Raw genomic sequence first — 22,624 nt, forward strand, 5'->3', positions numbered from 1 at the left:
TCCTCTAATGCTGCTAGGCCTAAAGTCAGTCTGCACTGCGTGTGATAAAATATTGTTTAAACATATTCTTACAGTAGGTTGCAGGTGGGTCTTTCTAACTGCTTGGACAGAAAAAATGCAAGAGAAAAAGTTCAATAATTCACCAAAAAGGTATGGTCTTAGATGGACTTCTTCAGCAGTGTGGCAGCTGTCAGTAAAGATGGACTAGACTCAGCCCTCAAGAAGGCACTGATGATCGTAAGGATTGTCATCACTGATCAAAGGTAGAAGACCAATATAACTTGATGGTCATAATGTCACCTGGGGAGCCTGACGGCTGGCTTTAAGAAGTCAGATTAGAGAACATAACTTCCTACAGGGGGGGAAAGCAGGCTAAAAAGGCTATAAACAAAGTGGGAAAGCAAAATAAAAGGTTTTGAGGAATGGTTACGCTTTCTCAAGGTACATTAATCTTAGGTGGAAAAAATCTGCGTTTTCATCGAATCTCTCACAGGATGCCTCAAATTTTGCATCTATGATTGAACAGGGTAGCAGGTGTTATACTGGGGGCTCTTCAGGGTTTATTGGTGCAGTAAGACGCTATGACCTGTTTTATCGCAACGTTACGATTGCATATTTGCATGAACCATAGAAATGTTCACATCTGTGCGTAACCATTTGTTTTGATAAGTATTTTTTATTAAGAGACATAGATTTGATGGCAATAAAAGTTCTAACTGTAAAGTGAGGTTGAACAGCAAGAAGGAGGTGTAAGCGTCAGAAGGAACGGTGCTGTGCACAAGCAAGGAGCTAAATCTAGACTAGTAAAATTCTTCCAGCAGCTACCAATATGAGATTGACATTTGGATGAAAGTAAGGGCACGTAAATGTCAGGAGAAGGAGAGGTTGTATCATTAGAAGCTTAATGTCCGGGATCATAGTATATAGAATGCGGTTCTTATAGTACTTGTATTCAGCGTTCCAAGACAACAGCTAATAAAGACCAAGTCAGTTAAATGATGATTAAGAGAGGGAAGGGACTACTAAGGTGAATATTTAATAAGTTTATATTGGCATGGGAATTAACATCAGCTGAGAGGTTAACGCCATTGCCCGGAAACTGAGGTGAAAAATATACTACAATATAGATCCAAGAAAAAGTCAGAGAAATTGATTATTTGACTCACGTAGTCTTAAGGGATGAGGAGAACTTGGGTTCCATAGATCTGGTATGTAAGGAGGATTTCAAGATCATTTCTAATCCACTCTTTCATGCCAGTCTCCCTTTACTATAACTAAACATATTGCCTTACTCATGGCTTCATTTCATCAAAAATATATATTTGGAAGAGGCCATGTATTTCTTCTCTTTATGTGCATTCTATTTCAAATTATTATACTTGTTTTTTTCTGACCTCAATCATTTTACCTTCAAATTATTTCCCCCTCTTTAGGCAATACAATATAATCATTTTGTAATACAGAACGAAAGAAACATAAGTGAATGTCAATAAATCGTCACAACTATTTGGTTCAAAGTGGTGTTAATGGAGAAGCCTTGAAACACAAATAGATGGCCCATGAAGCTCATTAACTCTAAACTAGTCAACTATTTTAGAACCTATAACTCTTTACCCCCCCCGCTAACTACATTACTCTCTTCCGCAACACATATTTATGCTAGAAAAACCAATTAGAATAGGAGATGGCCTTAAGTAGAAAAGGATTAGGTCCCACATTACACATTCTGTGTTTAGTTTAGGTTTGGTCAGTAGACATTTTATGTCAATAATGACTTTCATGCATGTCAAAAATATAGAAATATGAGATTATAATGATTAGTTTTTCTAAATTGAGGTTTAATGTGTTCTGTTTAAGTAAATATAAGAAAGACCAAACAGGTCTTCCTTTTTTTTAAGGAAGTAGTTTTTATTTTCCTACTACTTTCTTGTATTGAGGTGCCAATCAAATTTGCTGAGATACTCCTCAGCCTACAATTACTCTAGTTGTTCCTCATCAGGGCTTCTTTTTCACAGAATGTTAATTCAGTATGGGCATGGTACCATTATAATAATAATGTTTAAGATTATTGGGGCAGGCCATCACAGGTGTGGTTGGCCAAGTACTGTGGCAGTCTTGTCATTGACTGCATTATACTGGTGCTTTAGATCACTGGTATACTATTGGCTAGCAGCAAACCTGAAAGGGTGGAGGGATGGCAAGAGATCAGGAATTAGTTACCAGATATAAATACCTGCAGCCAAGCAGAGGCAGAATGGTAGTCATAATCAAATAACGGTCACAGTCTTAGGAGAAACCATCTGTTGTAGATGCTGATGAAGTTCCTCGTTATAATAAAAGTTTGTGGACTAAGAAATTAACCTCATGAGATACTCGATTTCTATAGTAACATCAATTTAAATAAGCAGCGATCCTAAAGAAATTCTTTTGCCAATCAATGATTTGCACACTCTATAGAAAATAATAAAAATAACAAATCTGTGGCATAAAAAAAAATGATTGAAACACAGTTAAAGCCATTTAGTCAATCGGGTTTAGTTAATCATACATGTACTTTTGAAAATTCATCAATTTAAAAGACAAAGCCAAGAGAAAGTAAACTATGCAGCATACCAATAGTGTGTTTCAAAAGACCTTCTTTCGCGTCGAGGATGTAGTGGGTTTCTTCCTTAAGATCAATAATTGCAGCAAACTCCTTAACAGGAGCCGACAATGATGCACCCAATCTCACAGCATAATTCCAAAATAAAGTTGAGTCAATGAGGTAAAGATTCAAGGTTTTGTTAGTCCTGCATCTAAGACCAGTTATGTTATTAACATAGGGGCTACTATTAAGTTCTACAAATCTCTTCTCCTCAATGTGAGGAACAGACACCTCTTTGTTAGTCTTCCCATGGGAAGAGAACGGTAATTCCATAGTTTGCAAGCCATTTTGCTTTGATGTTGCAGAATTGATCAAGCCCCTGTTAACAGTCCTGCAGCAAGCAGTATAATGGTTGAATGGACTATAGAAGCTCAGAAAATTAGTGCATGCAATTGTACTTGTAATGACTTGCATAAAAGCCTGTTCCCTGAGGTAGGAGTCCAATGCTGCTTCTATTTCGAAAAAGTTGCACCGTGGCACGTTGACCGTACTTGGTTTGACCCCTGATGTCTGGTTGATGCACAGTTCACAGACGTTGTGAGTTCTTGAGATGGAATGCCAGTGGGGAAACAACACAGTATTGCAGCATGAATACTTCTGATTTTCTCTCGTCTGGGGTACTGAATCTGGTACAAAGGGGTCCACAGTAGGAGGATCAGTGCGTCTCAGGTGGCGAAGGATGCGGTCAGATACTTTACTATTATTACAGTTGTTGTATTTCAGGACTACCTCTGTGATCTATATACAAATAGAAAATATAATGATAAGATGCACATAAATTGCTTCACACTACATATACAATAGACATAACATTAGAGGACTGCAATTAATTGCTTTTTTATATGGAATTCTTTGTATCTCAAAGAGTAGGTTTTACATTCACCAAGAATTGTGCCCATTCCTCTAGAAGTGAATTGTGCCCATTCCTCTAGAAGTACATTTAAATCTAAATTCTATAAAAGTCAACATAGTTGCAATAACAACTACCATCCTCCAAAATCAATGCACATCAACCATAAATGGTCTTACTAGCATGTTCAACACTTAGCCTGCAGCAGGAACAGACGGAATATTGTAACTCACCCACCTCTTAGCAGGGGGTGGGGGGTTGGCATCATCTGCATCAGACCTCGGCTTGGCCAACCTATTAGTGTATGGGGCGGACTTGGCTGGCAACGGACACACATAATGTGTGCAGATCGAGCTAGGGGAGGGGAGTGAGAAGGATTGTCAGAGCCCAGCTGTGAAGAGACATTTTCACCCCCTCACCTCACTGCATGAGGCCAGAGGTCCTTGATCTGACCACTCCTCTGCCTGACTGGCACATGAGTGGAGTGGGGTAGCAGCCTCACTGGACACCATGTTGAGGGGGCCATTTCACACCCTTGCCTCCTTGTAGGAGATGGCATTGCACTACCCAATCTCTGCCTCGCCATGCTCTCTGCACATGCACGATCCCTGCTGTGCTCTTCCTGCGAGCCCTTGTGACTGCCTGAGGAGGAGGCAAGGAGGGAGAACACGATGAGAGAATTTAATGAGGGAAGAGAAAAGGGTATGGGAGAGGATGAAGGGGAAAAGATAGACAGGGGAGCTGTGGTTAGAAGGGAATAGGAGGGATGAAAAGGCAGAGACTGGACTATGGAAACAGACGCACAAAAAGACTTGAAGAGCGAAGATTAGAAAGAGAAAGTTCTGGATGGAGAGGCAGTACAATTATGTTAAAGGAAGGGACAACAGAAACTTACAGTGAGAGAAACAGAAGTAAATGAAAGTGTGTTTGAGAGATTAGAGAAGATGAAAAGGGGAACCTGAAGGATGAGCGGTAGAGAAATAACAATAGTGTAAGAAGGTGAGAATTCTATGTGTGCACGTGCATAAAAGCGGGAGCGGGAGATACAAGGGAAACAGGCCTTGTGTCTAACTGGCTGCGTTTGCTGGGAGTATGCTAGTGGTGTGCTTTAATGTTCTATGATGCAAACTCTGTGTGTATTTTAAGAGGATGGCCGAGTGCTTTCACATAGTGCTTCACTTAAAAATGTTCTAAGCACGGTCTATAAAAGTGTCACTTTTACCCAGTTCAAAGGTACTCAATAGTCCTAGCTCAGAAGTGTAATTTAGTTTTGCCTTTATTAGAGCACTGGACTAGCAGGCCATAGCCGATGTCTGCAGAAGTTGCAGCTCATCAAGCCTTCTTGCTGAAGCATAATACTAGTAAGAACATGCAACATATCCTTGGAACCTTCATGGGGCTGTTCACAAGGCCTTTACTCTGACTGCTACTTAAGCCCTAGAACTCAGCAGTGCACCAAGCTAAGCATACCCTTCCCCAGCCTTTGCAGCACAATAGGGCATTTATAATATGTTCATGAGTACTGTCAATTCCAAGCTGCATTACTGGCTGCTACTATAAACAGGCTTTTAAATGGGACAGCAATGACATTTCTATACAGATTGGTGATAGTTTAATGGGAAAATGCCTGAATTTCTAATAAGGCGGTACAAAAGGGGGTGGTGATGGACGGAGCATCAGAACCAATCAAACACTCACACCCAGTCAACAGATCTGGGTTTGATCCATAACCGTTCTTTAGCCCACTCTGCCACCCCAGTTCAGACATGGCCATATGCAAATCAGTCTGACCCTGTGCCTCATGGGAACAGTCCAGCCCGAACTGCCAAGCCATGCCTTCCCTGGAGCGGAAACAAGCTTCCTAGGACCGGTTTCTGGCATTTCAGCCGTCTTCAGCCAGGCTTGCTTGAATCCAGTGGCAAAGTGAGCTGGAGAGTGGGGAAGGTGGCCAAGCCATAGGGGAGTGAGATGGGAAACTTGAATGTCCTCACTGGTAGGTATGGGATAAGAACCACAAACATTAACCAACTTTATTAAGAGCCTTATTAGAAATTCAGTACAAAAGGGGGTGGTGATGGACGGAGCATCAGAACCAATCAAACACTCACACCCAGTCAACAGATCTGGGCTTGATCCATCAAAAAATCCACTCCAATTTTGCACGATGTCAATAGTGTGAGCTCCAACGTCAATTCCTCAATAATTATACGTCAGATTTAGCGCCTTGCTCATATCTCGTTTGGACAAGCATTAGACGACAAACAGCAAACGGTCTCCCTACATTTAGGGCCGTACTTTGAGTCATGTGAGCCGAGAGCTACCGGCTGTCTCATAAGAGTCGAGAGTTACCGGCTGCTTCGTAAGAATTGAATTGGCATCAATTGCCTTTTGTACGGCCCTAAATGTAGGGAGACCGTTTGCTGTTTGTCGTCTAATGCTTGTCCAAACGAGATATGAGCAAGGCTCTAAATCTGACGTATAATTATTGAGGAATTGACGTTGGAGCTCACACTATTGACATCGTGCAAAATTGGAGTGGATTTTTTGAATAAGCCCCATACCACAGTTGGTTGCCCTAGTCTGTCCTGAGGAAGATCCGCATGGCCGAGGTTTGAATTTCCCTCGAGGCCCTAAGACGGTCGAAACATCGACATCCCTATAATTTAGACTGGACCATACGTTAATATTTCGAAGCGTACTACGCAAGAATATATTTTTGTGCAATTTTAAAAAACGCAAATCATTTGTATTTCATTGTATATATGGTCAGTCCGGATAATTAGGTGAATTTCAACCTATCCAACTGCGCAAATTAATTAAATATATCTGTCCTATGTCACTACTTTGTAGCTTTTTCACTTCTTCTTTCACTTGAGCACTTTCTCTTATGCACGTTCCATCTGGAGCAACCTTCTATTAATTATGACCAATGAGGTTATTATTTTTGCTAAAAATTGAATTGACAATGTTTATTAAAACTAAAATATAAGGATATAAATATTTGTTTGGGTATTGCTTTTTTACTGTTCATATTTTTGATTTTGAGCTAACATATTTAATACTATGAGTAGGTGCACTGTATTTACAGAATGCACGGCTGAATACTCATGAAAATCGTGAACTAAACCAACAATGATATTGATTTAGGTCTCTACAAATAAGGTCTAGGACCATTGTTTTTTGTATTACACTAATTAAAGTGGGCACCTTGCACCAGTCCAAACAACCCTTATGGTGATTTAGGAGGTCAAAGATAAGCTTAGAAAGCTATCCAAGTGGTAGCTGTGGAGAGCAGCCTTCAGGCTTAGTCTTGAAGGAATGTTAAGCAGCTTGTTTTACCAGAATGCAATCTTATTGTATTGGTTAAATGAAAGGAGAACCACACAGTAGTTATAAGAATATATATTTATTATTATAACACCTTAAATACCTCACAGTATCTGCTACATGCAGATAAACACAAAGCACACAATACTTTAGCACAGAAACAATCGTAAGTAGCAGTAATACACAGTGGGCTCCCAGGGAAGACCAAACCATATACTAAAATAGTGGTATAAGAACCACGACTCGAGTCAAGACAATGTCTAGACTGTGGAGAATCGCTAGGACCCCAAGGAACCACCCAAGGTGAGTAAGTAGGGATCCCATGGAGGACGGGTGCAGTGTGGGAACACGACCGCATGCTACGTACAATTCAAAGGGAGAGTTGCGCTTGCAATTTTACAGTTGAAGGACCCTTCCCATGGATTACGAGGAAACCCTTTGGAACATAGAAGGTTGGAGAGGCACCCCACCCATGGACACCGAAGTACCAGCGTTACCAATCCCAGGGAAGCTGGGTGCATAGGTCTGAAGTGGCGTCAGAAACAGCTGTCATTCTCAATGGGAGTCTTCAAGGAAATGCCACTGCTGGAAAGAAGAAAAGTGTCCGGTGGAATCTGCAGGTGGATTCTTGATGGAAGCAACCTGAAGGCGGGGGGGACACAGTCTGGGTCACTCAGGAGTGACCAGGGGCTCGGTAGACGAATGCCTACCGATGTCGGGTGCTTCAGGTGCAAAGGAGTCCTTGACTCTACAGCTGCAGGGACCAGGAGACATCGAAGACGACCAGGAGCCGGATACAAGCTGTCCCACGAAGGAAGTTGAGTTGCTGATGGGTCGGTGTCCGCCGGGAGCACCAACAAGCCTTGGCCACGGCAACCCAGAAAGAAGGTCAAGAAAGGTTACGGTCTGGCCCAGCAAGGACCAGAAGACTCACCACAGCAAGGGGAGTCAGGGCAGGTCTGGAGTAGCCAGGGGAGCCCAAGAAAATCAGGATGGTGCCTCAAATGAACCCACAGGCCAAAGGCACAGGAGTCGAGAGGGGACCTCTAGTAGTTTCACCAAACAACAGCTTGCAGGGCACTGAGTGCGAGGAGGCCAAAGTCCTTGGTATGAAATGTGCGCAGAGGTTGGGGTTAGCAACAGCCCAATACACGAAGTTGGGGAAGGCCAACAAGCATATGCAAAAGTATGCGGTGCACAGGAGTTCGGGTTATGCGGTCCCCACGAGGGATACTGGCCTCAAACTTGGTGAGAGGGCAGCTGAACCTCACCTCCTGTGTTGCTGGAGCCTTCGGAGTCTGCAGGAGCTCAGGATCAGCAGACTGGTCAGTTGCGTTACGGTGCCTGCACATGAAGGGGAGTCCCTCCTTCACCCCAAGGGAGCTACTCCGGTTGTCCTTAATGCTCCACAGGTCCTGCACAGAGCCTATATGGTGCAGGGGCACAGACTAGGCTTTAAATGGAGAGGGAGATGAAGTTGTGCCCAGTCGAAGTCCAACAAAGTCCAGAGTGTCCTGACAGTTAAAGGTCAGTGGTTTCTTGTTCAGAATCTTGTCCACGTCGAATCTAGTGTCCTACACCCTTATTCCCGCCGCAAACTCCACCCTCAGTCCACTGCTCATTTTGGTGAGTACCTGCACTTTTATTTTTTTCCATTTAAAGCACTGGTCTAAACCACAACTTTTAGACACTCAAACACACAATTCGATCCGGGCACTCCCAAAAAAAGTGGCCCACATTTGCATATCGTCCCTTTCATGGATCACCACTAGTTAGTCTCTTTGCAATCTGGCCGGTCATTTTTTGTAAATTCATTTTTTTAGTTTTATATAGTGTTAACTCGGCCCTAAGGCATTAGAGCAATGTACATGAGCACTACTTACCTTACACAATTCATTCTTATTTTAGGTATGGAGATTAGGTGATTTGCTCAGAATGACAGGTTGTTGAGCTGACGCTGGGACTCGAACCTGGCTCCATCGTCGGCAGCTCTAACCACAATGTCACATCCAATTTTATGCAACCCCCCCTTACCCCTCCCCAACAAGGCCTAAAAGACACTGGGGCCGAGGCGCCAACACCTGGCCTCTCCTACTCACCCCAGCTAACTATAGCCCCAGGACGATGACCTGGCAGGGGAAGGGTCAAGCAAAGCACACTGCCCCTGCTGCTCGAGGCGGATTTACGTGAGAATGGCCAAACGGTGCAAAATCACCTGCCTCCCCCAGTGAGGCCCCTGCATTCTACCACCCTCCCCGCAACAATCATGGCTTAAACGCTATGGCCCAGCAGGGGCTACCTCGCTTCTGGAAGGGCAAGTCCACACGAGGCAGGGCGCCGAGGTGCGCATACCCCAAAGGTTAAAGCAACACCTGGACCCCAGCCTCCGTTTACAGCATGGCAGGGGAATGCCCACGATGCTGGCGCCACATTACAGTGGCCTGGCGGGGCGGGGAAAGAAAGTAAGTCTCTGTGCCGGTTTACAGAGGCCCAAAACACTGACCCCCAGGTAATCCTGAGCCACTGGCCTTCACCCAATGCCGACTTCGCAATCTGACCCTGCCTCAGACAAAACCTCCAAGTCTCTTGCGCTTCTTGCAGGGCACAACCAATATGGCACTATCGTTTTTGGGGTGCACAAATATTTTTGGATGTTGATGACATCACTTGCACCAAACACACCCTTGCCCCTTTTCAGACTCTGGTGTAGTCTCAATGGTAAGCGTGGCAACGGTGTAAATTGAGGTGAAAGGTGCACAGTGTACACTGTCAGAGTCTGATGCAATATCAAACAATGTCCACACCGGGCCCAAAGTCTCCTATCACCAGGGCTTTAAGTGAGATGAAAAAACTGGGAGCGTGGGGGAATCCCTCAAAGGGGCATGGCCAATGCAATTAAGGGCCTGGCTTAAAAACACGCAAGCTAAAAATCTGTGCTTAGCATGATGTGCCGCTCGACTTGTATTTTGCTGTTTCTGTCATTGCATCCAGATATATGATACAGCAAGTAACATCATACCTACAACAAGTCGGGACTATTGGCTTAGTCAATGGCCGGGTCTCACCGGTGCTGAGTACTGGCAGTTTTTAAAAGGGGGCCTTGAAACTGGTCTCTATCGGGCTCTGATTGGTGTCCTGGCACAGGAGTTCCGTTTTTACTGGACTGCAGTGACAGCAGGCACATCGATGTGCACGTGCTCACACTGCTCACTAGTGGAGAGGTTACGGCATGACATCATGCCAGGTGAGCGATGTAGTGGAAGGGAAATCATTTAAAGACAGTCATTTTTTCTCTCTGGATTTCCCTTCTCTTTTTGAAACTTAGGAGCAGCAACATTGCCGTGGTGTCAACAGGGCTTTAAGTCGAAGCTTTTTCAATATTATATACAAGCCATAGTTGCTGCTTATTTATCTTATGCAACTAACAACCACTGATAAAGCCAATAGTCCTGACTTGTTGTAGGTATGATGTTACTTGTTGTATCATATATCTGGATGCAATGACCGAAACAGCAAAATACAAGTCGGGCGACACACTATGCTAAGGACAGATTTTTAGCTTACGTGTTTTTAAGCCACACCCTTAATTACATTGGCCACGCCCCCCTTTGAGAGACCCCCCTAGTTTTTTCATTCCACTTAAAACCCTGAATATTGGCAAGCCAACAATGCACATGCGGCCATCTAAGACTTTTTGCACACACTTAGGACTGCCTCCACTACCATATGCCTGTGTGATCCATCCTACACTTGGTGAGCTAAAACTTTGTTAACGTTATTATGAGGTTAATTGGTTCTTGGCCAGCCATAGTGCTGGTTATAGTGGATGTGCAGTGCAATCACCCTCCATGGACCTCAATGTTCTAAATTTGTAAGCCTGCTCACTGCATCTTGATAACGCCTTACTTTTAGGACTCACAAATACTGAGCTCCCCTACCTATGTTCCACCCACACTCTTCACCTGCTTTCACAAAAAGGTGAACGCCTTTTTGAGGTGGTGGCAGCGGAGAGCGTGTGTGTCATCGTGTGCACTTGTTTAGCTTGCAGGGGAAATTAGCCCTACTGTTACTAGTACTTCACCTTCTCTATGTGCAAAGGAAGCTTGCACATATCAGGAAGAGGTGTGGCGCCGCGGCCAGGGCGACTGACGCCGGAATCTGGGGATCACGGTTCGATCCCCGGCGCCGGCGGCAGAATAGCCCAGCACCATGGGACTCTGGGCAATAGCTCGCTTAATCTTCCTGACGGCCCCAGTGTCATTCTATTTCAGTGTACTGTCTATGTCTCCTTCTCCCAGAGTCAGTGCCTCACTGTCTTCCGATTGGCCTCTCCCTCTACCCGTGGTTTGTGTGGCATTGCAGATGATGCTTTTTTCCAATATCAATCTCTTTCTGCCCCAGTATACTTCAGTGTCTCCTTGTCTCCATTTCCTTTTCTCTCAGCCCAATTTCCTCTCTATTTCAGTTTAACGATGCCATCTCTGTATCCCAGAGGCAGTGTCTCCCTGTCCCACCACTGGTCTCTCGCTGATCTCCCTGCATCGTTTGACACCTTCTCTCACCAAACACTCAATCGACTGCGCCAGATTGGAATCGCAGACGATGCGCTCAGATGGATGACATCCTTCATCACGGGATGCACCTAGATAGTCCATCTCCCTCCCTTCACCTCGTAACCAAAGCACATCAGCTGCGGTGTACCCCAATGCTCATCTCTCAGTCCAACCCTCTTCAACATCTAAATGACACCACTTGCAGACATCGTCAGATTGCAAAACATCAACATCTTCTCCTATGCTGATGATACCTGTCTTGGCCTGGGTGAAGGACAACTGCCTGAAGGTCAACGCGGACTGACACAGCCCTCTGGAACAACTCCTGGTGGGCAGCAGAGCTCTGACCCACTCCCACACTGAAAGACCACCCCCGCAGCCTTGGCATCATCCTGGACTGCAAACTCTCCATGAAAGGTCAAGTCAACATTGTTTCTTCAGCCTGCTTCCACGTGCTCCGCAAATTCTTCTGGTGGCTCCTCATCAGCACAAGAAAAACGGTGACACAGGCCCTCATCACCAGCTGACTAGACTATGGCAACACACACTATGCAGGAACCACCACCAAACTCATGCAAATACTCCAGACGATCCAGAACAGCAGCTGCCAGACTGATCCTCAAACCCCCAAGAGAACAAAATTCACCCAGCACCTGAAGGACCATCCTTAGCTTTCCCTCCAGAATAGATACCACTTCAAGCTTCTGACCCATGCCTACAACAAAGCCCTCCCCGACCAAGGGCCCGCCTACATGATTCACCGCCTGCAATTCCACCAACCTACCAAGAATCTCTGCTCCATACACCTCTCCCTCGCACAGTAACAACGTATTCACCGCTGCCACTCCAGAGGATGTTGCTTCGTCCCACCAAAGCCTGGAACGCCCTCCCGCTTCACCTCAGCACCCACCCTCGCTGACTCACTTCAAGACCTGGCTTTTCAACTAATACCTGCAGCACAGCGCCTGGATACCCTCTAGGGTGACAAGCCATCCTATACAAGTACTACTTGATTGATTGACCCCAGGTTGTAATATACTTCTTCCATTTCTAATACTGCCTTGTTTTAATATCAGTTTTTTCCTCTCCCACCATCGGTTATATCCGGCCTCTTTATTCCACTGTTGGTGCGCCAGTGTAGAATATTTACCAAAATGTTTTCAAGGTGCAAGTACAAGATGAAAAATACTCTTTAATCAGTAAGGACCGAAGAATTATGCCCCAACAGCAGGCGTACTGTTAGCATTCTGGTGTGAGAACATTTGTATCAAAGTCAGGAATTGTACAAATAGTGCCAAAATGAGAACATCTAAAAAACAGTAAACAAAAAAATATACACTTACATCATTCAGGAGGGAGTAATGTTCCAATAATGGATTAAAAGGTAAAAAGAAAATCAGGGCTGGTCCTTTCTGTAGTTCATTATTTAGGAGAAGACTTTTGCCTCCATGAGGTCGCAGCCATTTCAAGATAGTTTCCCTGTTTTCAAGGGCCCAAGAGCAAACGTTTGGAGCAGTAAAATCCATCACCTGATGCGGGAACACCTTCAATATTAAAAACACAAACATGTAATGCATTAAAATATTGAACCCTATTTTTTTTTATCTTTTAATTGACAATTACAAACTACAGTATATAGACACGTAGGAAAAAGAAAGGATTTCTATGAGCACATATCGTGTGTCATAACGTTCTACACATGAACGCAAACAATACTGATCTAACCAGTGGCTCCCAAACCTTTTAGAAACATGACCCAATTTTTGGAACAACACATTTTCATGACCCACCTAGCTCTAAAGGACTCGAGGAAGACGATTTTTAATGTAACTAAAGCATCGTGTGGTAGCAATTTACAAACAGCAAATTGTTCATTGAAATGGCCACTACATTTGCACAGACATACAGTTTTACTGATAAAACTATACTGCATGCAAATTATGTGTGGAAATCAGGTTTCAGTGACTATTTATCATTTGTGCATCACCAAGTAAAGTGTCTTGATTTGTTTGATCATATTAAACTCTGTGTTTCCATCACACTTGCTATTACCAAAAAACATGCTTCATTTTTGCTTTCTCAACTGCTGAATGACCTCCTACAGTCTTACCTGTCACACTACCTTTACTCCAGCAAGAATGCCACATAATTCACTTAACATTTCTTTCTATGTGTGCAGAGTGTAAAGAGTTTGGAAACCCCAATCCACATGTTGAAAAAGCAGCACTTTGTCAGAGACATAGCCTGAAATTTGACCTTTGTCTTTGAAGCACATTAAATGTGACGAGATAAATGCAGAATTTAAAGGCATCTATATTTATTGCCGGTTATTTCGAGAGGCACCAAAAACTGCCTCACGACCAAACAGTGGGTCGCGACCCATATTTTGGCAAGCACTGATTGCCCGCTGTGGGTGGGATTTAGAAGTAAGAAAATGTTTCCAACAGTAGGATGGGTAGTTCCATGTATGTTCATTATTTAATCTTTTACTGTTTTTAGTGGACCCAAGAAGCCCTTGGCAGCTTCTACCAGAACAAAAAGATAAATGCTCTGTGGATGTGCTATACTATACGCTCTGTAAGTGGGCCTTATATACCGTACACTCTATGGTTCTGCTCAGGTCTTCAGGTGGGATGAAAAAAACGGGGGGTTTCTCATAGGGGTGTGGCCAATGTAATTAAGGGCGTGGCTTAAAACACTTAAGCTAAAAGTCTGTACTAAGCATAGTGTGCCGCCCGACTGGTATTTTGCTGCTTCTGTCCATTCATCCAGATATATAATGCAACATGCAACATTACACCTACAACAAGTCAGCAGCATTGGCTTTGTCAAAGGTTGTAAATTGCATAAGTTAAATAAGCAATAACTATGAATTCGCTTGATATCATATTGAAAATGCTTCTGTTATTGTGGGAGAAGGATGTGGCCTAACGGCTAGAGCTGCTGACTTTCGAGCTGAAAAAAAAGGTTCGACCCCGAGATTGGCTCAACATCCTGTGATTCAAAACATGAATATGTCCTAGTGTAATGTAACTGGTGCTCATGTAAAGCGCTCCTAGTTTGTGCTATATAAAACTGAAAAATGAGTATCTTTAAAGTTACATCAACAAAAGCAGTGACGGATGGTACAATTGCAGAGTTAAGTTGTTTTTTGGTGCTTTTTCTCACCCCAAGGGAAATATCTGAGAGTCCGATAGGGACCAGTCTTGGCGCCGCTTTTAATAACTGCCAGTGCTGAGCACTGGCAGGACCCAGCCCACTTAAAGCCCTGGGTCTGCTATTTGCCTAGGATTAGAGGCTTTGCTGGGGACTGTGGTTTCTGGAATCCTTTTCCTACTTTCTCCTGCCCAGCTCTCTAGCAAGTGCTGGGGCTTTTGCCACTGACAGCGGGAGAATGCTTGGTGCATCAAGGAGAGATGCTAATGATTTGCTGGGTGGTGCTAGTATAATTTCTCCTCACTCTTTACACCCCCATATCTAGCTATGTCTTGGTGATTGAATTATAAACTGGGCACCAGTTGCACTACTGGTGTGTGTTGGGAGTACTATGGATAGATGTGCAATGCTGAGTTAACTGCTAGGATTCCTCTGCCTTCGTCCCTTACCTTTGTATCTCAACAGGGGCAGGGCCACTAAATGTACTGCGGGTATTCTTTGTAGTATATCACCACACAATTCTCCGACTTGAGGACAGTCCATCAACACATGCCGATATCCACGCTTTACTGCACCGTCACCACATATGGAAACAGCATAGATTCAGTTTCCACGTTTTATCCGGAGTTCAATTTAGCCCAAGGTATATTTTACGATGCACTACCCTTAGTAGGGTGAGGTAGTGCAACAATTAAACCAGACTACGAGCTTCCCACTCAAGAACACACATCAGAACGTCACTTTGAATGAGCCATCAACGCAGCCTCAGTCTTTACACCTAAGGAACTGTAGATTAGAGAGCGTATAATTTTAAGAATCGGTAAATCAACCAGAAAGCGTAAACCTGAGTTCAGGGTACAAATTGTAAAGAACTACAGTAATAAACAGTGGAAGAGAGGACGATGTTCAGGAAATAGGGCAAAACTCCATGGAAATGCATGATGGACTAGTGAAGATTTATTGGGGAGTCAGCTCACACTATATGTTGCATGAAATGATTCCTTCCAACCCATAACTGCTTATTAAACAAAGCAGATGCAATTTGATTAATATATGTATATATCATGACTATGCTTTTATTTTTTTCTTATTAAGGAATTGTATTTTTATAGCATACATATATACGCTATAAAAATACAATTCCGTAATAAGAAAAAAAATAAAGCCAAGAGTCATGACTTCTATTACCTACTGGCGGTCGCCAGTAGGTAGATATAGTTAGGACCTATTTTCCATAGGAAATCCGCAACATTCTATTTGGAATAACGTTGGCGCCGATTGACAAATCTTTGCGAAATTTTCCAAACTTTTGGCCAGCTCCGGTCCGCTTCTATCCTGAAAGTTTCACTGCAAAACACGACAAGGGGGCAGGGTAGAAACACCCTGACCCCCTAGGCCTGCTCAGGGGGTCCCACAAGGACCCCCAAGGCCAAACAAAAATGTTTAAAAAAAAAAAAAAAAAAAAAACGGATGCGCGCTGGATGCGCGGATCCTCCCGATAGGAAAAAAAATTCAGCGTGGGCTCCTGCGATGAATATGCTAATTTGCCCCGGGGGGGCCAAATCCCGGGGGCAGAATAAAAAAAAAAGTGTGGGAGGGGTCCCAATCCCCCTCATACTGCCCCGGGGACCGCCACCCCCGGGGCTCGAACACTGTATATGCGGGGGGTCTCAAGGCCCCCCCGCAGCCCAAGGGACCACCACCCCCTGGGGCTTATTGAACATGGGTGGTGGGCTCTCAGCCCCCCCAGCCCCGGGGACCGCCACACCCCGGGGCTTGAAATATTTTGGGGTGGGAGGGCTCTCAGGCCCCCCCAGCCCGGGGGACCGCCATCCCCCGGGGCAACTTGTAAATGTGGGAGGGGGGCCATGCGGCCCCCCTACTGGAGTCTTGTATAGGCCATGGGGACCTCCACCCCCCAGGGCCGGCTCCTGTAGTGTCCTGGGGTGCCCACCCCAGGACACTGTAGTTTGCAATGACAGGGCGGGAGCCTCGTGGCTCCCGCCCTGTCATTGCAAACTGCTTTGATTCATTGAAGCGAGAGCAGGGAAACCTGCTCTCGCTTCAATGAAGCAAAGCTGATTGCTTTTCCACATGGGGAGCAGCATGTTAGCTGCTCCCCATGTGGAAAAGGAATGCCGGCTCCAGCAGGACGCGGGGAGCCGCTGGGACCGTGGGGGGGATTGTGGACCCCCCCATGGCCCCCAACGGAGGCCAGGCCCCGGGGAATGGGGTCCCTGGGGTCTTAATGTGGCCAGAGGAGGGGGGCTACACAGCCCCCCTCCATACAATTTTTTTTTTTTTTTTTTTTAAAAGGGCCATGCCCCGGGGGATGGGGTCCCTGGGGCAAATTATGGCCTCGGGAAAGGGGCCACGCGACCCCCTTCCCGTTTTTTTTTTTTTTATAAATAAAAATTGGGGGCAGGCCTTGGGGGATGGGGTCCCCAGGGCCAAAAAAATAGAAAAATAAAGGGGGCTACACAGCCCCCCTTCTAAAAAAAAAAAAAAAAAAAAGAAGAAAAAAAAAAGACGGGATCCGGCCGGAGGCCACGCTCCCTCCTTACACAGAGGGGGAACTAATTCCCTTTGAATACTGTGGGTCCCTGGGGGCCAACTAGCCCACCAGGAACCTCCAGTATGCGCCACGGAGCTGCGTTGCAGAGTTTTGTAAAAAGGGGCATGGCCTATTAACACCTCTCTGCAACGCAGCCCCCTGACGCAATGAGGCCACGCCCCTTTTTACATCTCTCTGCAACGCAGCTCGTGGCGCTTACTGGTGGTACCTGGTGGCCTAGTTGGCCGCCAGGGGACCTCAGGATTCAAGGGGACTTAATCCTCCAACTTAAAACACGCCACGGGGCCTGAGGTGATACTGTGCAAACACGCCTGTGGCGCGTTTTAAGTTGGGGAATTCATCTCTCTTCAATCCAGAGGTCCCCTAGGGGCCAACTAGCCCACCAGGTACCTCCAGTAAGCGCCACGGAGCTGCGTTGCAGAGTTTTGTAAAAAGGGGCGTGGCCTATTAACACCTCTCTGCAAAGCATCTCCCTGGCGCATACTGGAGGTACCTGGTGGGCTAGTTGGCAGCCAGGGGACCTCAGGATTCAAGGGGACTCAATCCCAAACTTAAAACGCGCCACAGGGCGTGTTTGCACACGTCACCTCAGGCCCCGCCCCCTTCCTTCCCCATTGTACAAATATTCCTCTAAAATCAGCCGAACTACGAATTCCGATTTACTCACCTGTTATCAGGAGAGAACCCAGTGCTGCATCTTTTAGCCCAGCACTGACCCTGAAAAGTAATTCTAAGCGTACTTACCAGTAACTTGTATTTTCTTCCTTCCATAGGAACCCATTGTGTGGTTTTCAGCAGAAAAGTTTCTAAGTGTCCATTTTTGAAACGTACAAATATTCCTAAAAAATCGTCTGTATGACTTAAACACATTCTTTCAACTGTTTACAGGAGATTGGCCAGTGCTGGATCCAGGATCCACCACTGAGTAAGAAAAAGTAACAATAACACTACTTACCTGCTAAGGGAATTTTCTGCCATAGGATAACATTGGTGATTCTATGTGAAACATTTTCGAAGTGTCAACTTTTAAAATACAATAATAATCCTTAAAAATCAGTACTGTAACCAAAACGCTTTTACTCAACTGTTTACAGGAGATGTCCAAGGACTGAATCTGTGGTCAGAAAAGTAATCCATAAAGTAACTAATTGCATTTGACTAGAAATTCACATTGAGCTCAATGTTGCTTTGTGTTTGAAATTGTGTTGCCCATTGCAACAACTGTAACTACTGTACTTAAAAGTCTATTGCCTATTTGCAAAGTATTTAAACTAAAGCAAGTCATTCTGAGAAAGTATATTTTGTATTGTAATGTATAATGTAATTAAAAAAATAAAATATCTACAAATAAACAGTTTAAAAAATGTAGTAAATCAGTATAAAAAAATCAGTATAACAATTAATACATCAAAAATGGTCATTTACAAAACCTTTGAAATTCACTAAAAAAACCATAGGTTTCAGGCCTGATATAGTTAGGAATTAGCATTTAAAAAACCTTTGAAATTCACTGAAAAAACCATAGGTTTCAGGCCTGATATAGTTAGGAATTAGCATTTAAAAAACATTTCAAATTCACTGAAAAAACAATAGGTTTTAGGGGTGTTATAGTTAGCTGGACATTTCACTCGAACAAAACCATTGAAATTCCTCCGATATAGTTAGTTGTACTAACTTCATCTCGCGCGCCCGCAATCCACTGCTGATGATGTCACATATTACATCATTCATGACATGGTCAGTGACATCACTGATGACATCTTAAATGACATCTCAAATGACATCACTGATTACATCATCCACGTGACAATCAGATACACCTCATCATACACTAGTATAACCTTTCATCACTCACTGTAAAATACAGAGTGCCAGATTTAAAACCATTGACACACCAATACAAGTTTTTAAACACCCACTCAGCGATTCCTAGATCTATACACACATCTGATCACTTACCTATAGATTCACTCATACATGCTGTCAATGATCAATAGAACACTATCAAATATACTTATACACCTATATCGACATTACACACCAGCACACATCCTAATCACTTATGAAGTCATCCTACTCACTTATGCAAACAATGGATCATACTTACTTTTACTTAGCTATACACTTAGAAAAACACCACTTCATCTATTCATATAGATAATAGCTCATACTTAGTGTGTTATAAAAACACTATTACAACTATACAGTTATCCATACAGTCACTCATACAATCACTGAGTCTTATGTATACTTATTTATATACAACTGACACGTACACTGGCTTTTATTTTTCTAGTTTGTTGGACATATACCATTGAGACATTTATTTGCTCATCGCCACACCCATAAAGATATTCACTCACCCAAACAACTGTTATAACATGTAGTTTTAACTTCATATACCTACTGAATCAACTATTCACACATCTTTGGGCAGTCACACACCCCCCACCGAAACACACACACATTCACTCTCCCATACAAATACTCAGTTAACTAATCAATAAATAATATAGACTTTCACGTAGCTAGTAACCAACTGGTGCAGCAGTTTACACAACTGATAAAGTGATACAGATTTTCACACAGTTTAGTCACTATCCAATATATTTAGTGGCACACTATAAATTAGTCAAGTAAACAGTCAATCACACTGCTACTAAATCCTCCATCCAGATATTCATATTTATATATCCACCCATTCTTCAATGAAAATTGCTATATATAATACATATTTAAATAACGAACCAAACCACATTCACTGGATGATGTCATCAGTGATGTCATTTGAGATGTCATCAGTGATGTCACTGACCATGTCATGAATGATGTAATATGTGACATCATCAGCAGTGGATTGTTGGCGCGCGAGATGTAGTTAGTACAACTAACTATAACGGAGGAATTTCAATGGTTTTGTTCGAGTGAAATGTCCAGCTAAATATAACACCCCTAAAACCTATTGTTTTTTCAGTGAATTGCTAAGGTTTTTTAAATGCTAATTCCTAACTATATCCGGCCTGCAACCTATGTTTTTTTCAGTAAACTTCAAAGGTTTTTTAAATGCTAATTCCTAACTATATCAGGCCTGAAACCTATGGTTTTTTCAGTGAATATATATATTAATCAAATTGCATCTATAGCTATCTATCTATATATATACATATTGCTACAAAAATACAATTCTTTAATATGAAAAATATTTAAGCCAAGGGTCATGGGCAGTTCTAGTGTAGGACACGCCATGTAGAAGTACAGGCATTGGACTGACAAGTCCACCATTAATGTGCACCATTGTCTCTGATAAAAACTCCTACAATACTTTTTCTTTGTTCAAAGCTTCTGCATTACTTAAGGCTAATTATATTGGCGTCTGCATTACACTTGAACACTTCTAAGGGAGTAGGTGCCCTGGGAACAAAGGAACTCAAGTGTTGAAGTTCCTACCAACAGCTTTCAGACTGGAGGCGGCTCCAAGATGAGGCAGGAGATGCCTCAAAGTTGGCGTGCCTTAAATGTGAAGCAGCGCTTCGCTCGCCCTCGTGCTCACTCAGTTCTCCTAGTCTATAAACGGTTGCTTCCTGGGCCTGAAAACTATAACACTGGGTTCAGTCATTGATTTTGCATTCACCCCCTTCTCTGGTTTGAACTAAAGCGTGCTCTAGTGGCAATGGGTCCTGGATTATAGAGTAATTTGACTTTTTATGGACTAAAAAAGTATATCAACAATAACATCATTCGATTCTATCTGCAAAGAATCTTCATATTTGCAAACTGCTTTGAATTTTTGTGCCTGCAAGCACCAGCAATGTATAATGCTGACTTGGCGCGCGTAGTTCACTCTGTATTATTGTTGTTCTCCCTGGCTGACCTTGAATAACCTCATCGTTTTTACTGCGAGGCGATCACGCTTCCAATTCTTCATTTTTGACCTGAATAACAGAGAACCTTTTCCATGCCCAGTTGTTGCATTTGAAGTACTGGCCCCATCTTCAGCCATTCTCGGCTCTGCTTCATCCAGCCTCGTTGCCTGTCGGTCTAGGAGCTCCTCCCTCTGGTGTAACTGAATAGACGGGGTCTCAATCTTGTTATCAATAGCACAGAAGCTGTTTATCCAATCAAGCAGGATAGATTTAGCTTCCTAATCAAGGGTATCCTGAGTCAGGCTGGTTCAGTACGTTTGAGGTTGCGGATTTCCTTTCAGCTGTCTTTGAGCCTTTTTTTTTTAACTGTCGAATGTAAGTTTGCTCTGTCTTTGGTCATTTCATTGTATTCAGTTCCCGTTTCTATTTTAATTTTAGTGTTTTCCAAAATCACTACAGTGCTTTTGAGAAAAGCAGCGAGAATGGCAGTGGTAACAGCGGTTGGTTTTCGGTGACCAGGGCACCCACCCATTACAATTCTAAACTCCACAGATTGTGGCAAGGTATCGGAGCCAGCCAGACTACTCAACTTCTCCTACATTACCTTCTAGTTACTAGAGGGACTGCATGCGATATCTTTTCAGATCCGCTGTCCGTAAAAAGGGAGACAGAGCGGCTGTGTATGCATAGGAAGTCTCGGCCCAAGTTCTCCAGGTGAACATGCCTCAGCTCTTGCGTTTCCTAGCTCGACTTGAAAAGGGCGTTTCTTCGGCTGTATGCAGGCCACATTGAGGGGTCTTGCTCCTCCAATCATGGCAGCCATAGCACCATCGCTCTACAGCGCAGGTCTCACTTGTTTCAAAATAACAGCCTAACCATGAGAGCACCTCCACTGCCTGAATTCTAAGCTACAGTTGGGGTAATAGTTAGTACAGCTCATTAACGTGCCAACACTCCATGGCGGAAAGTCAGGCCCAGCCCATACTGCAAGGTCACCAGGGCATAAGGTTTCTGGTCCCAAGCAGGCCAACGTATGCCAACTGAACACACTAGGTGTTTGCTTTGTGTAGTGTCTTGCACTATTGATGACGGAACACTTTTGGCTTCCAACGGACTCCGTAAAGCTATGACGTAGGTGACAGAGCACAATGTCATGAAATCTTGTTTTAGAAAGCGGAGTTCGCAGTTACACGCAGCAGAATAAAGACGTGTAATACTAAGCTCGGTGTGTGGCATGATCATTGGCAGGTACCCTGGCTGGGAAGACGCTACACTTTGCACTCCAGTTTCCTGTACTTATTGCATTATGTGTCAATGCCTCCCTGACAGGCGGTGTTGCGTGAATTTTGTGGCACGGGATCAAGACACTAGCTTAAGCGCCCATGTTAGTTGGCATCTGGCCACACTCCCGGGATTATAATTTTTAGGATGAGTATTCTGGTAGTATTACGACTTGAAATGTTGCATTTTTCTCCACCAATGCAGAATGTGTGTAAAATAAGTAGAAAATGACATTTGTCAGAAAGAATGCCAATCTTTGATAACATTTCTACTATCCAAAAAGAAAGCTGTACCTGATCGCCATGTAATGGACATTATTAAAACAGGAATATAGTAAATATGTTTTGGGATAAATCTACAAAACATGTTATCAAT

The 22,624-nt window shown here is 43.7% G+C and overlaps 1 protein-coding gene across 1 annotated transcript in view; it reads right to left on the reverse strand.

Moving 5' to 3' along the window:
* The window catches only part of TXNDC11 (thioredoxin domain containing 11), a 440,118-nt gene that overhangs the window by 92,083 nt on the left and 325,411 nt on the right, over positions 1-22,624 (reverse strand). The window contains exons 7-8 of the mRNA XM_085632134.1: positions 12,718-12,918; positions 2,614-3,382 (exon numbers count right to left, since the gene is read on the reverse strand). Coding sequence (XP_085488260.1) covers positions 2,614-3,382; positions 12,718-12,918 — 970 coding nt within the window. The remainder of the gene's footprint in view (positions 1-2,613; positions 3,383-12,717; positions 12,919-22,624) is intronic.

This window comes from Triturus cristatus, chromosome 10 (assembly GCF_964204655.1).
Source record: "Triturus cristatus chromosome 10, aTriCri1.1, whole genome shotgun sequence".
In the NCBI taxonomy this organism is placed as follows: Eukaryota; Metazoa; Chordata; class Amphibia; order Caudata; family Salamandridae; genus Triturus; species Triturus cristatus.